The sequence below is a fragment of the Thermoascus crustaceus genome (assembly GCF_041956765.1).
Source record: "Thermoascus crustaceus strain CBS 181.67 unplaced genomic scaffold VTN00scaffold_3, whole genome shotgun sequence".
NCBI lineage: Eukaryota > Fungi > Ascomycota > Eurotiomycetes > Eurotiales > Thermoascaceae > Thermoascus > Thermoascus crustaceus.
Window position 1 is genome coordinate 378486 of NW_027192529.1, and position 14352 is coordinate 392837.

At 52.7% G+C, this 14352-nt stretch overlaps 5 protein-coding genes across 5 annotated transcripts; 2 read left to right on the forward strand and 3 right to left on the reverse strand.

Annotated features, from left to right (window-relative positions):
• Positions 1-582: 582 nt before the first annotated feature.
• On the reverse strand, positions 583-3629 carry VTN00DRAFT_5325 (uncharacterized protein; the record flags this gene model as incomplete). The annotated part of the gene is made up of 3 exons (XM_069431844.1): positions 583-1767; positions 1828-2129; positions 2303-3629. 3 exons carry the CDS (start codon positions 3627-3629, stop codon positions 583-585), a joined length of 2814 nt encoding a protein of 937 aa, XP_069287762.1.
• A 2636-nt stretch (positions 3630-6265) lies between these two features.
• VTN00DRAFT_5326 (uncharacterized protein) lies at positions 6266-9961 on the reverse strand (the record flags this gene model as incomplete). The annotated part of the gene is made up of 2 exons (XM_069431845.1): positions 6266-6378; positions 6439-9961. 2 exons carry the CDS (start codon positions 9959-9961, stop codon positions 6266-6268), a joined length of 3636 nt encoding a protein of 1211 aa, XP_069287763.1.
• A 350-nt stretch (positions 9962-10311) lies between these two features.
• Positions 10312-10593, forward strand: VTN00DRAFT_5327 (uncharacterized protein; the record flags this gene model as incomplete). The annotated part of the gene is made up of 1 exon (XM_069431846.1): positions 10312-10593. The coding sequence occupies one exon, from the start codon at positions 10312-10314 to the stop codon at positions 10591-10593; it is 282 nt and encodes a 93-aa protein (XP_069287764.1).
• Positions 10594-11527: 934 nt separating this feature from the next.
• VTN00DRAFT_5328 (uncharacterized protein) lies at positions 11528-11812 on the forward strand (the record flags this gene model as incomplete). Its single annotated transcript, XM_069431847.1, has 1 exon — positions 11528-11812. The coding sequence occupies one exon, from the start codon at positions 11528-11530 to the stop codon at positions 11810-11812; it is 285 nt and encodes a 94-aa protein (XP_069287765.1).
• A 926-nt stretch (positions 11813-12738) lies between these two features.
• Positions 12739-13648, reverse strand: VTN00DRAFT_5329 (uncharacterized protein; the record flags this gene model as incomplete). Its single annotated transcript, XM_069431848.1, has 3 exons — positions 12739-12850; positions 12914-13278; positions 13529-13648. The coding sequence occupies 3 exons, from the start codon at positions 13646-13648 to the stop codon at positions 12739-12741; spliced, it is 597 nt and encodes a 198-aa protein (XP_069287766.1).
• Positions 13649-14352: the final 704 nt, after the last annotated feature.

A 14352-nucleotide genomic window follows, 5' to 3' on the forward strand; every position in this document is an offset into this window, starting at 1 on the left:
GAGGTAGGGATGTAAATCCGAAAAAATTGATAAACAGTAAGTAAATAAATATCTCACCGTTATCCCCTATACAATTGTATGTTGCAGATGGGATGCAGATGGGAGATGAAAAAAGATAACATAAGCTTCATGCGAAGCGGGGGGGAGGAAGAGTCCAAGAAAAGCATTACTGGTATTTCCCATAGAAATACAACATGTATGCGGATAGTAAAATGGATGCGATGCGAAAACATGGGCCAAGTAAAAGATCATCGGGCGAATACAATACAAGACAAAATGCAATGCTGATAAATAAAACAGGTAACACAGACAATCCTTGAAACCAAAATCCAATCCACAACCGTGTCATATCCCATATCCCTGCATTACCTGAACGAATGCCCACGCCTGGCAATACCCCCCGTATATGCGTCCTTGGCAGAAGCCAGGAACCGTTTCCAATGTGAACCTTACTCCGTGTGGTGACCCCTTGTACTATCCCGATCCATATATTTGGCCCAAACATAGGAAGAAAGAAAAGTACAAGAAGAAGTATCAAAGATAAACAAGAGCAGAATAAACTCTAAATAATTCATGTGACCGCTAGAGCAGGAGATCATCATGCTCCTCCTCACTCAGATTTCTCATGAACCTCAGCTGTCTCTCCCGAGCACTGAGGACGCACCGTTCATCGTCATCCAATTCGGACTCGCAAAGCCACTCGTTCGGAAGATCTGGATGGTATTCTTCCCCTCGTGCTTCGATCTCCCGCTTCATCGTGAACGACAGGCCGAACTGCTGGCCCCACTGTTTCCGTTCAAACTCCATGAAGCCACCAAAGCAGTTGTCGGCGTTGGCGACCCAGATCGAACTGCCGTCCGGTGTATAATCAGCTCCGCCAATTTCGCCGAAAAAGTCATGGACCTGGCGAGTCTGGTAGGTTTGTGCATTGACGATGGCGATACGGTCGGCCGGCTCGCACATCACCAGTGTACGAGGACCACCGCCGACAGGCGAGAAACGAAGGGACCTGTAGCCAGCGAGGTCTGAATCGATTCTCTGTAGGATGCGCCACATGCGTACGTCCCATATGTTGACCGTCTTATCCTGATTGCTAGTGGCAATGTGTAGCATATCCGGGGACCAGGCGCAGGCAAAGCCAAAATCTCTGTGGCCTCGAAGTGGCTGGATCGGCCGTCCTGTTTCAGCTTCAATTACCCATGCATCCGGAGAATCGCCGATGACGACCCGAAGACGGCCGTCCTGCGAGGTATCCGTGCAGTTGATGGCACGCGACAGAACATGCTCGCCAATAAATGTGTTTGTCTCGCAGTCCAGAATCCGAAGGCGCTTGTCATTCGACGCAAAAACAGCGACCGGGGACCGACTCGTGCGGTGTTGGATGATGTCGATGTGATTTGTGATCCCGTTGTAATCCTTGGTGACGAAGCCTTCAACAACTCCTTCTACGCCCTCTAGGCGAAGGGCGTATTCTCCACAGAAGCCACCAGCAATCGAAATTCCATACTTCGACTTCATAGTCGAGATCTTAACTTTGCCCTGAAAACCAGACTCCACCGAAGGCTTGGAAAGGTCAATGAGACAGGAAAAATCATCATAAGCCGGAGTCCACGAGTACAACCTCGAGTTGTAAGCGAACTGAATCGTGTTGTGCGAGGTAACAGACATGAGATTGCGGAGCTGGAAGTGTTCGATCATAGCCCTGTGCTTTGTGTACATGGCCTTTCCTTGAAAGTGGAACTCTTGGCGAGGTAATTTGTTTTCGAACTGCGGCGTTGTTAGGGGTATCCTGCTGAAAGATTCCCGAACAACGAAAGGAGCGCTCACCTCGGGAGGTGAATAGTCCAGATTATGGTACGAGGTATACCATGCGTCGCGTAATGCTCGAGCATCCGACCTGCGAACTCGCAACTTTTCGCGCCAAGGGATCTGTTGGATGTCGTAGAAGTCGTAAGGATAGTGACTAGGACGCACAATCCTCTCGGGTCTAGCCCAGTCCGAGACATTCGTCGTGGCTTGAGGCGACAGTCGAGGAACATGAGGCGGAAGAAACTGTTGGAATGGAGAGACTGTGGACTGAGCCAGCCACTGTCGGATAAACTGATCGATGGTGAGGTTCCTTTCATGAGCTAAATTCAAACCGTCAGCATTCTGTCAGCGACATAAAAAAAAATGTCAGGACAAGGAGTGCACGGCAAGCGGCTGGAGTCGTCGCCAAAAGCATTGTCCAATGACGCAATTCTCAGAATCATCGAGCCTCTGGAGCAGGCGGAAATCCAAATGAAAAGGAAAGAAGGCATACTCGTCCCATGAAAATGATCCGCACCAAACCCCTCATCGTTCGAGTCTTCGTCGAAATAATCGTGCTCCTCCTCCTGACCAGCGGGGAGCCCAGGATTAGCGATATCCGTCGTTGGCAGCATAGGCTGGGAATCAGATTCTTGATAAAAGTCGTCGAAATCGATCTCAGTCAACGGTGTGATCTGTTGGTATGTCAATTTGCTGTAGTAACCTATCCCTTCCTCATCGCCAAGATAAAACTTCTTTGTGTCGTCCGGGTCGTCGTCGTGCTCGGAGAGAGCAATCTTGAGAGGCTCCATGATAGGGTCATAGTCCTGAAATAGATCGCCATCGTTCCCATCCTCGCTATCTTCTGGGATGGTCGAAACGTTGTGCCCTATTCCGCTACTTTGAAAAAGTTGGTGAACAATTGCCTGAAGCTGCATGTGGTCAGTAGTTGTATACCCAGGAAGGAAGGCCCCCTCCCGAGATTCCTGAGCTTCATTCATCTCTGAGTCTGAAGCATATCCCTGCCCTGACGGGAACGGCGCAGTACTCTCCATGATGACATGGTGGAACCCTTCCCCGCCATCACTCGGACTACTTGCCACTGAAGATGTCGAGCTGGGCCCAGTCACATCTTCGATGTCCTCTGAGTGATCGACCGTGGGCAGAACACCCGACATCTCCATGTGATTTTGCGGCTGGTTTTCCTGCTCAGGAGGCGTGGTGGCTACGGCAGAGCCGTCGCTGGAACGAGAGGGAAACGAAGCTTGATTAGCATCCATGGAAGCAACTGCCGCGCGAATGAGGTCGAATCCGGCGCCTAATGAGTGTGTCTCAATGGAAGAATGGGGAGATGACGAAGGGTGATCCGAAACCAATGATGGACGGGTCTGCAAAGGAAATACAGACGGAGAATCACTCGAGGAACTGACACCGCTATCCGCGGTCGCTCTATCTGAAGCGGGCTCCCGGCTAACGTGATTCTGCAACTGTGGCGTAGGATTTGCAGGGCTTGAGGAAAATAAATCCTCAAAACCAGGTTGTGATCTGCGGTTCAGCGTATTGAATGACCTGACTTCCATATTATCATCCAAAATAGAAGAATCCGCGACGGCTGAAGAAGGCGGCATTGGATTCTGCTCGGTAGATGCGAACGATGGGTCGCGGACCAACGGAGAACTCTGAGTATAGGGAGCACCTTCTGAAGAGTCCAAGTTTGATCCGGGAGCCTCAAAAAATGACGAATTAGATCGTTCATTGCTGTACTCGACGGCAGAAAAGGACCAGGCGGGTGCGGAGAAGGCGGAGCTCTGACTGAGCATCCCTGCGGTTGACCCGCGCATAAAACCTGGTGTCGCCGATCTGGAATTGCCAACTTCCAACGACGCTGGACCCGCCAGGCCAGAACCAAGATGACTTTTATAAAGTCTGATACGGCAGGGTTAAAAGACTGGGGACAAGTATCCCAGGCGTGAGCGGGACTCGGAGAATCTCAGCTCCCAATCTCAGCCTCCTGCAGGCGTATCAAGCAACCCCGCCCCGGGCCTTGGGCTGCCAGCGGAACTTAGCTTCTATAATACTAGCCCTTGATTAGAAGTGGGAGGAGTAGATCGCTCCTTGAAAAGAGAAGACAATAGGGTCACCCCAGCAGCCAGCGAGGCTTCCCTTTGCGGGTGCGAGCCAGAACACGAGTCCGAATTGCAGAAGCAAGTATCTGTCAGTGTCCCTTGTATTGGTACAAAAACGCGGTCGTCCTTAAGGATACTCAGCGCCACCGGATGTGAATGCAGAGGAGCTGACAAAGCAGGTTAGCCAGATGATAGAAAGTCAGTATATCAAAGCACATACTTTTGCGTTGACTACTCTCTTGAGAGACATGACAAGACTGTTCTGATACGCCTGCTTGTCAGGTCCCGAGATGGACGTCGTGTGAAGATGTCTCGACGTCAAAAGCAGGGTGGAAAGAGATATGGAACAGCAGATACAAGATCGAATGAAAGACCGTAATATCGATCAAATGCAGGCAGAGCAAGAAGTTTCGAAAATAGATTTACAAGAAACAAAAAATAACCCCACGAAGAGGTGCGAGAGCTAGAGAGACAAAGACCAAGTCAGCCAGAAGATCTTAACCGCCAGGCCATATCAGCAAGCAATTAGAGGTCAGCGGGAGTGCCGCACGCCCCCAGAGGGAAAAAATAAAGCGCGCAGGCAAAGAAACAGAGGGATTGTCGGATCTCTAAAACCGGGGACCAGCATTGACGCTAGGTAGGACAACCGCGGAGTTACCCAGCAGAGAGCCAGCAGGAAAAGAGGGCAAGGCAGGGAAGCGCAGAAGCCGCTGTACAACATGAGCAGCCGTGGGGCTGATGGTGCTGGACGGGGGGAGATATGCGGGGTTCAAGGAGGGGCGCGATAATCGACATGCAGTCGAGCGCCACTTACCGACTTGAGACAATAAAGAGCCACGCTGATCGGGAAATTGGACCAGTCGACTAGAGAGGGCAGATGCGAGAGTGGGAGCAGACCAGGCCAGGAGTGTCGTCGAGAAGGACTGGAGTTTGTCCAGCGCGATACGACCAGGTCGGGTACTCCGTAACTGTAATAATGCGGGCAAGCTGGAGGGGCTTCGATGGCCGCTTGTCATCTGCAAGCATCAGATTTGGAATGCAGAGGCATTAACCACCGTAACACAGAATCTGCTGCCCCGTCTCTCTTCTGGATAGCCGTCGTCGGCCATGGAAGGGCACGGTTGATTGTGTGTCCGGGAAATCTGCTGGCGGTCGAGGACGACAAGATAGATACAGGCCGTGGGCGGGCGGCGCCAAGTCAAGCCGCGGCCCAACGCTCGTCTCTCCGTGCCTTAAGCAGCGGGTTGGTTTGGCCCTGAAGCGACAAGGTGTGCGCACGGTGGCTCCGCACGAGGTGACGGGCTGCAGCTTGGAGACGAGCCTCGATCATGCCTACTGGATCTGCGGGATCCGTTAACATACTACTACTGTACATCTCGTGGACAAAGAAACGTGACCCGTTCTGCCGCCGCTCACCGCCCCGTCCAGGAGATGGCCCGCCGGAAGGGAAGAAGCTTGATTCCGAGGATGCTCCATCCACGGATCGGCACGTCGCACGGGGTCAGGAGGATCACGATCACACGGTGACACACAGTACATCGATGGATGTACATACGTAAATACATGCAGCAAGCTGCCGCCGGCCGACACCCCTGAGCTAGGGTACAACGAGAGAAGCAGAGCTGTCATACTAACGTCATCAAACACATTGCCCCTCTAAAATATGACAGCTCACCTAGTACCAAGCAGCCACGCTGTACTAGGCTACTTAATGCCAGCCCCTGTGACCCGGCTTACACGGCAGGTCGGGACCCTGATTGCCCCAAGGCAAGGAATCCATGGATCTCTCATTATGTGATTGATACCTAGTAAACATATGTTCCTGTTGAGGCAACTGTGGATATCCTACATTATACCAAAATTTTCCCTCACATGCCGTGGATAGCGTTGGGGATGAAAGACATCTGGATCCCCCACTTCCTCCGTGGTGCCCATCCTGGACCACACATGAAAATAAACCCTTTTCTGGTCGTTTTCCTGAAACATTAAAGAAGAATGGCAGTATACATGAGGATTAAACAAGGAAATAAAAATATCATCCACGTCAGGTACGGGATGATGGCCAATCAGATGTATCGGGCTATAGGAAAAGAAACTAGACACAAGAAAGGAAAAAAGGGCAATCCGCTCAGTAATCAAAACATTTGATGCCGAAACATAGACAACGAAACAATGGGGAATAGATGAAAAGAGAAAAAAAAATAATACAGAATTCTTCAAACGCCGGAAGCCGCCACGGTAGAAAGGGGCGCATGCAAAAAGCCTTCAAAACTCGATATCCAATCGCTGCGCTTCTTCAAAACTGCAACAAGTGAGGTTCGAGAATTTCGGGTTCCCAAGAACACATGAGCTTAGTAGTCTGAGTAGGACTCGTACCCGCCGTGCTGCTGCTGCCACGACGGATATCCGCCCATGTTCGTAGATGGCTGCGACCAGCCGCCGCCAGCAATCCTCAGGCGTCGTTCTGCAGAGAAGACGTTAGCGATGGGTCTCAGCGCCCCTGCGATGGGCGGGAGCTCCTTACCTTTCTCGAAATCACGCCACCTCTTCATCGTGATCTTGCTGCTGTCGAATTCACCTTCATATTCGAGGCCTGCCTTCTTGGTCTTCTCCCCTGCCGTCTTACGGGTGTCGCCCCAACTGAAATCATCGAACTTCCAGTATGCGTACGTAGGAAGGACAAAGTTCCAGATGGGCAGCGAGATGAGATAGATGAGCATCCAAAGGACGTAGGATAAGCGATGCGCCGTGACCACGATCAGAACACCAGGAAGACCAAGGATGAGTGCCAGGAGAACGAGCGGAATGATTTGAACGGGTTTCTGGACGATGGAGATGATAACGACGTAGAAGGTGAAACTGATGGCGGCAGGAAGCACAAGAGTACCCACAAGCTCGATAAACACGACAAACTGCATACTGAAACAGAAGGTTCCGCAGAGGTCACGCACAAGGACCAGTTCGAAGAGGTTGTGGACGGTACTGTTGATCCAACGACGGCGCTGGGAAAGCAGGACCTTGAATTCATCGGGCACGACAGTCTTGCAAACGGCCTGTGGAACAAATACCTGCTTACGCTTCGGGAAGGTCTTCAGCATAAGTGTTGAAAGATAACGATCCTCACCAAGAAGAAGCAAGTTCTTCTTGTGTAGTGTGTCCACAACGTTCTCGGAGTAATGCTCGACCACGTCTGGATTCGCGAGAATCGGAACCCAGTAGTTCTGGCCACCTTTCGGCGACTTGATGCGGTACATCGAGAAACAGCCGGGCAGACAGGTAACACCACCGAACACCGACTCGAATGACTTTGCCTGGTGATGGGAAATAAAGTACTCGAACACCTGGATCATGGAAACCCAGCTAGCCGTCTTGTTGGCGATCTTGGTCTCACCGCAGAGACCCATAATTTCAGGGTCCTTGACCATGGCAGAAATCATGTGAGTCAAACTGTCTGGGAAAACCTTGGTATCTGCATCGACCATGAGAACGACTTCGTAGAAGTCGGGAGAGATGCCGGTGATATTCCACAACCCGTTAAACATCTCGTATTCCAATTCCGTCATTCTCTCATCGAACATGACCTTTTGCAGGAAGGACATCAGGATGATCTGGCTGTCACGTTTGCCTCTGTTTCCTGGCTTGGCCTGGGTGGCTTCGTCCGGTGTGCCACACTTAACAACGACCAACATAGGAACACGCTGCTGCTTCTCGGGAGGAACAATCGAGCTTTCACCATAGTCATAGAATCCAGCATAAATCTTCGCCATGTTGTGTCTCTTCGAACCCGTGGCTACGGCGACATAGGAGTAAGGCTGAACTTCCTCAGGGGGAACTGCATGATCGCGCATCATACCGAGGACAATGTCCGGTGTTGAGGACTCCTCTCCTTTACCTTTGATCATGCCATCACAAATGACCAGAATGGTCTTATGGCTGTTCGGATAATCCGTCATCGCAATGGAATCCAACGTCGTTCGCAGACCATCCTCACCTTCGGAATAGCAGGTGACCAAGCAGATAGCGTGAGCCAGCGGAAACCCGAATGGCTGCCACTCCGGGGGTGGCTGGGGCACCACAGCTTCATGGATGAACCCTGCGGGTCCATATCCCTCGGAGTCCACCATGGTGGAATAACGTGCGTCCTGCGAGGGTTGCACCAAGCTCGATCGACTACCATCGGTATTCTGACGCGCCGAAGCGAGATCTGCACCCAGCGTGCCATTGCTGCTGTTATGACCAAGTTTATACATTGAGCTAGATGTAGTGGTGGTCGGTAAAAGACGAGACGCCGAGTTTTGACTGGCCATGGTCATGGGTTGTGACCGTTTGTTTCCGGCGCCACCCACAACATAGGGGCTGGAGAACCGAGAGGTGGTCGGCAGAAAACTGGCGCGTTTACTCGTGCGGTCTGGAACGGTAATATCTGCCAGACGGGGGCCCGGGCGATAGATGTCGTCGGCCCAGTCCTCGATCTGCTGATTCCGTTTCTTCGAGTCCGAGCCCATGCTCGTCTTCGATGGGGCATAACGAGGAGCAATAAACCATTGAAATATCAATGCTAGAACAAACTTGGCGACCACAATAGAGAGAATAAATATCAGTGACACGTACAACACAACCTTGGATGCTATACATCCAATAGTCTCCGTGTCAATGGAACCAACTTTGATGATCTCCGTGAGACACTTTCCGATTCTCCTGTCAGTTGGAGACTGGAATGCGTAAGTGATGTCGACCCCACGGAGGTCAGGGTTCTGGCGCATGTCGTCAAACTGCGCTGGGTACGACACTTGTGATGTGTTGAACCACCGCAGCAAATCCAGGTCGAGAACGTTGCCCGAGTATACAACCAGATTTCTGCTCTTGTTCTTCACATCGTCCCAAGTAAAATAGACATCTCCCGCGCCACTTAAGCTATAGAATGCGTTCCGAGCTGCGGCAGTCGTGTGGCAGGCATATCCAAAGTAGTACGGAATCGTAAGGTTCGGCTCGCTGGAACCGTCCTGGTTGAACGCATGACACGGGAAGTACCAGGCTAGTTCTCCTTTGTTATTTGTTGGCACATCAGAGCCTGGTGCAAGGGTGATAATGTCTTTGCAGGCCCCGTTGACGTTTTGGAAGAAAAAGCTGCCATCTTGACCACCATATTTGTGGGGGAGATCATATAGGACATTCGACCCGGGCGGGATGCCATCGGCTCCAGGGTGAGTAGACCTCGAAAGATCGTACGCCTTCCCGTGAAAGATCATGTAACCCCGGTCGACGTGGTTGGCCTTCAGGCGTACTCCTGGCTGACGACACACCGTTTGAGTAAACCCGAAAGTCAGATATCCGACAAAAGTGCAAATCAGCAGAATAACGCTAATTAGACCGATCTTTTCACGCCAGGCTTGTCGCTGCTCTTTGGCAGGCATACCAAAGCACTTGAGAACAAAGTCAGGACACCAGAAGGTTATGATAGCGCAGTACACGGTCCAGAGGCTCGGTGGGCGCGCCTGCTCAAGTGCCTTCTGGCGTTGCTTTTCCTCCGCATTGGCCGCCCTGGATCCCCTCCGCATCAACTTCCGCTGCGCACGTTTCTGGCTTGGTCCCCGCTCCACGCGCTCCATGGGCTTGTTGACGTTGCCATGGGCGCCGTAGAGTTGATCCCTGTTCACGTTCTTCAAGTCTGTACTCCCAGAACTAACGGTTTCCGCCTCCCCATCGCCGTCCAGGATCGGATCGTTGCCCGTGGTCGAGGGGTACGTAGGCATGTTCTGCGCATGCTGCCGGTAGTGGTAGTTGGGATGGTCTCGATCGATGCGCTGGCGTTCCGGTCTGACCAGACTTCGCTTGCGATTCAGCGGCTCCGTTCCATCTCGAGCCCGATCTCTCGCACCCTGCGAGTTGTACGACCCTTGGCGACGATGTCGACTGGGGGGATACGGGGCGTCTGCATACCCGCCCGTCTCAATGTCGCGACGGCGCCGTCTGGACGACTCCCGGAACCCGATCTGGGGTTCCTCGGGTCGCGAGGAGGCCTGCGACGGCCTCTGAGGCAGAGACATGATGCTTCTGGATAATGGAAAACGGAATGTCAGCTGTCAATCTCGCACATTCCACAGTGCCACCATGCAGAGCGCCAGGTGGGAGCCCACTCACAAGTCGTCACTGGAATCCGACCATCAAAGGCGTGGCAACGCCAAAAATAGGTCTTGATCGATAAACGGTGAGCAGATCACCGCATAGACAGCGCGGGGTGGTGAATTCGTCTCTTCTGTTTCGAAACGAGGGGCTTGTTGCTTGGGGGCTGAGGGAATCCCTTCATACACAGGGCGAAACGATTGACATAGACACCAACTGGGTTCGACGGAAAGAAAACCGGTCAAAGAAAAAGGGCGATTCCGCAAGTTAGAAGATGGAAGAGCGTCGCCAAAGATGGTCGGGTGCGGATTGTTGGCTGCCAACAAAACCGCCTGGGCTGAAACGCAGAGTAGAAGCAGAGCGAGCGACCAACTTCGATTTCACAGCAGAAAAAAGGATGGGGCAGGCCCGACAGAGCGAGCGAGCGACGGGACAGATGAGGGTATACAGTTACGAGCAGTGGGATGGAAGAGAGACCGACTACGCGAGGGACGAGCGCCGGTGGGACGATGAGCGTGTCGACGAAGAAGGGCTACAGCGCGGTGTCCAGGCCTAGCACCAGTTGCGTACAGCAGAGAGAGAGCAACATCACGGGGTTGGCTGATCTTCGGCTCGCCGTACAGAAGCTCCGATGGTTTCCCACCGCGACCGGCAGGGGTACATGTTGGCCAGGCGCCCTGGCGGCTCTTGGTGTTATGGCATAATATCTTATGGAGTATCTAGTGGGTAAATTGGGTTGGATCCGCGCCTGGTGGAGTCGCCCAGCCAAAGACGCCACAAACCAGCGGCCAGCAGCGCACGCTCAACTCGCTGACTGGACTGTCGAGACATCGCTAACTCTCTTGGGCCGTGGTTTGGGGGAACTCCTCCATAGAATCCGCAGGAATTGCCTGCCCTGCCAGCCTCTTCTATTTTGGGTGGGAAAAAAAAAATCATGCAGCGCCTGTCAGCCTGCGGACGCGGTCTCCCAATTCTCAGGACTCAGGGAGAAGGAAGAATGAACGTTAATCAGATTGAAATTATGATGGGGAGAATGATGAGAGCAGGCTGTTTCAGGCATGGGCGTAGTGTGCTACTCCGTACTACTGCGTACGCCCCGAGGGGTAACTGATCATTTCTCCGCAGCATCCTTGCTTGCCAACTCGGTGCTTCGCCTTGTGGCTTGACTTATTGCCCAGAGCCAGGCACGGAGCAACTGCGTCGAACCAAGCACCCCCTTCTTTGACGGCACGCACGAAACAACGAGCAGGTCCAAGTGGTTAATAATAATTCCTTGCTCCTCCTACCTCGTATATGCCACGCCACTAATGATGAGCTTTTTTTTTTTCAACGCATGACGCTTGGGATGTTGGGCGCAGCCTTAGCCCATGTCTTGCTGGGCATTACGTGCTACTGCTGCGGACTTATATGCAGCTGGATAATAATAGCACACAAGGCACCCCGAGGACCAAGGAACCCTTATTCTTTGTGTCGGGTGCATCCATCCATTCATGGATCCATGGGTCTGGCGCAGTCCTGTAGCGGGAAACTTCCCTCCGTCAGATGTCGCGGCGTCCGTTCTGAGACCTACCGTGGGAAAAGGCAAATTGGAAAAAGGCACCTCGGCAAATTCTCCTGCCGTAGTGACGTCGTACTGGAAGGCTGCGTCCATCGACGAAGCTAGCCCAGCCTCTCCTGTGCTGTCGTCCATGCGTCCGTGGCCAGACTCTGCCCCCGATCCAAAGCCCACCAAGAGCCACAACGGGCCACGAGAACGTGGCGCCCGAGCTCCCTAAGGACGTCGTCGGACAACCGACTCCAGATAAAACGTCCCCGCAAACCTGATGCCTACCCCATCCTTGGATCTCGAGATGGCTGATGCACCGTTGAAGAGGCATTCTTCCGAAGACAAGATACTTCTTTATACCCCCTTGCATAATGCGACACCGCTTTTTCCGCGGATTGTCCGTCCCTCTCAGCCTCCGCTTGAGCCTTTTGTCTGCACGTAAGGACGCTATAGATGCCTTTTTCTCACCTCTGCTTCCCTCTGTAGGGCTGTTGCCTATCTAGCATTCTAAGCGGATCTGCGGCTTTTTTCCTTGGCGATCCTAACAATGTCGACCTGTCATGACGTGCTGTCGAGAGCTGTACTAGATATCGCGAGGTTCTCATCTCGGAACTTGTCGACGTGCTTACCTATATATATCATTCCCAAGTTAAGCACAGGGAGTATGGTGATATAAATAAACATATGCACTTATAGGGCTGAATGGTAAGATTTTCAAGACATGGGATCATGCGAGATAAGAAATGCAAACGTCCGTTCGTCCATCACCCGGTCGCGCCCCGTTCTGGTCGCTCCGGTATCCTGGAACTGGAAGCCTGAGGGGGGGGATGGAACATGTGGGGAACGTCAGCGTACGCAGTAAAAAAAAATAGCGCCCTGAATGGAGTTACGGGAAGGAGATTGATATCAGATCTTGAACAGCGTGAATCTGATTGCTTGAACCGCGTAAGAGATGAGGAACCGCGGGCAACCTGGGAACCTATCCGGGGATCCGAAGCGTCCTCGAGTCCCACGCTTCCCAGAGGGCACAGGTTCCACGTTTATATCATATCGCCCACAAGTAATTGATTGTGGCTTTGGTGAGGCTCAGCCTGAGACTCGAGTCGCCATGGATCGTGTTGGGCCCTGGCTGTGCCTCCAGGGAAAAACCCTTAGTCAGAGAAGGCGAAACGGAGACAAATGTGCCTTTCTAGTAGCCTCCAGCTGACTCTGACAGTGGCCTAGAATGCAAAAGCGCTCGCTCCATTCCGCTTCCTCATGGCTGAGTCTGCAGGACAGCAGGCATAGCGCAGCCCGGCCGCCACTCGAATTACACGGTTGCACCACGTACTTCGTAGTCGTAGTACTAGTGACGAGGCGATCGTAGAGGAAATCTTCATGATCTTGGGCCCGTTCGCTTCCCGTCTCCCCAAAATGGACATTAGTGCTATTGAAGGCGATGAAGGCTGAAACGGCAAAGTATTCTCCACCACCGACCGGCATACGAGCGACGTGATCTTCCGACTTCAAGACCGTAGTCAGCTTGTCGTAGGGCGAGGCACAGGAACAGGAGAAGTACTGTCTGTTGGCCTTCACGCAGCCCTCCAGTCTGTTCAAACTTCCTTTTTCTTCCTTTTGCCATGTAAGCGCCTTAAGGCTCCCTGCAGAACCGCCCCGGCCCTTTTCTGCCTGTTGGATCTCGCGATCGCCAAGGATCTACCTTGCACCAATAACTTAACAAGGTCCATTAATTCTCCCCCGTGTCTTCCCAAGAAGGGCAGGGCTCCAGAGCCTCCAGCACGAGTTTCGCGAACTCCTAACCTCGAGACGGCCTCCGTGCTTGGGAGAGGCCGCCGGCGCGTGAGAGAGTCCGTGAAGGTTGACCGCCCCTCCGCAGATACCTCATTCTGGTCTGTGTTCTCTGCTATTTAGACGAGTTCATTTCGCGGGAGTGTGGAGCAGCAACCTTAGTTAGTGCTTCGTGCACATCATCCGCCTTGCCGTGCTCGTCTTGCTGCAACCCGCTCGTTCTGCGTCTACTGTGCGAACCGACCACCGGCGCTCTTTCGGACCGGCCGACGAGCATTCAAATCGTCGACACTCCTCTTCCGGACGATCAGCAATAGCTCTGAGGAAAGGATGCTTTAAGCTCCATCCCCCAAGCGTCCAGATGCCCCAAAACGAGGTTGCACTTTTTGGTTGATCCGTTCCACTGCTGGACCCGACTTTGGCCTTTGGTTCAGCTTACTCTGCGGGCCCCAACCACGGTCTCCTTCCGCGACCTGAAATCTCACTGACCTAACCCTGGCTGAGAAGCCAAGGTGAGGAAGCGACAACAGTGAGGACGAGGGCAAAAAAAGGTGGGGTCTAGTGAGTCGACATTATTCAAGTGGATCGGGGGAAGGACTTTTAGAAACCCCAGTTCTCCGTCGTGGACACCTGGGAAATCAGCCAGCACTCCCCACAAGTGAGTTCTTCTCATCCAGACAATCCGGCTGCCCTGTCCCTATGATATCAGGCGAAAAACACGGAGAATTGTCTGGGCATGCGTGCTTTCGTCCAATCTGCAAAGCATTTTGTTAATCTGACCCATCTACACAGGGATTGAACGTCCTGCGGCCCCCCCTCCTCCATCACTTACTCATACACACATCTCTTGAGTCATTCGACCTTGTTCGGAGACGACAATCGCAGAGGGAGCCTCTTTGAAGGATAGGCATTTCAATTGCCAGGTCTTTCCCAATAGCCTGGAGTGTCACGAGTACGGAGGTTTCCGCGCATTCTCTACCA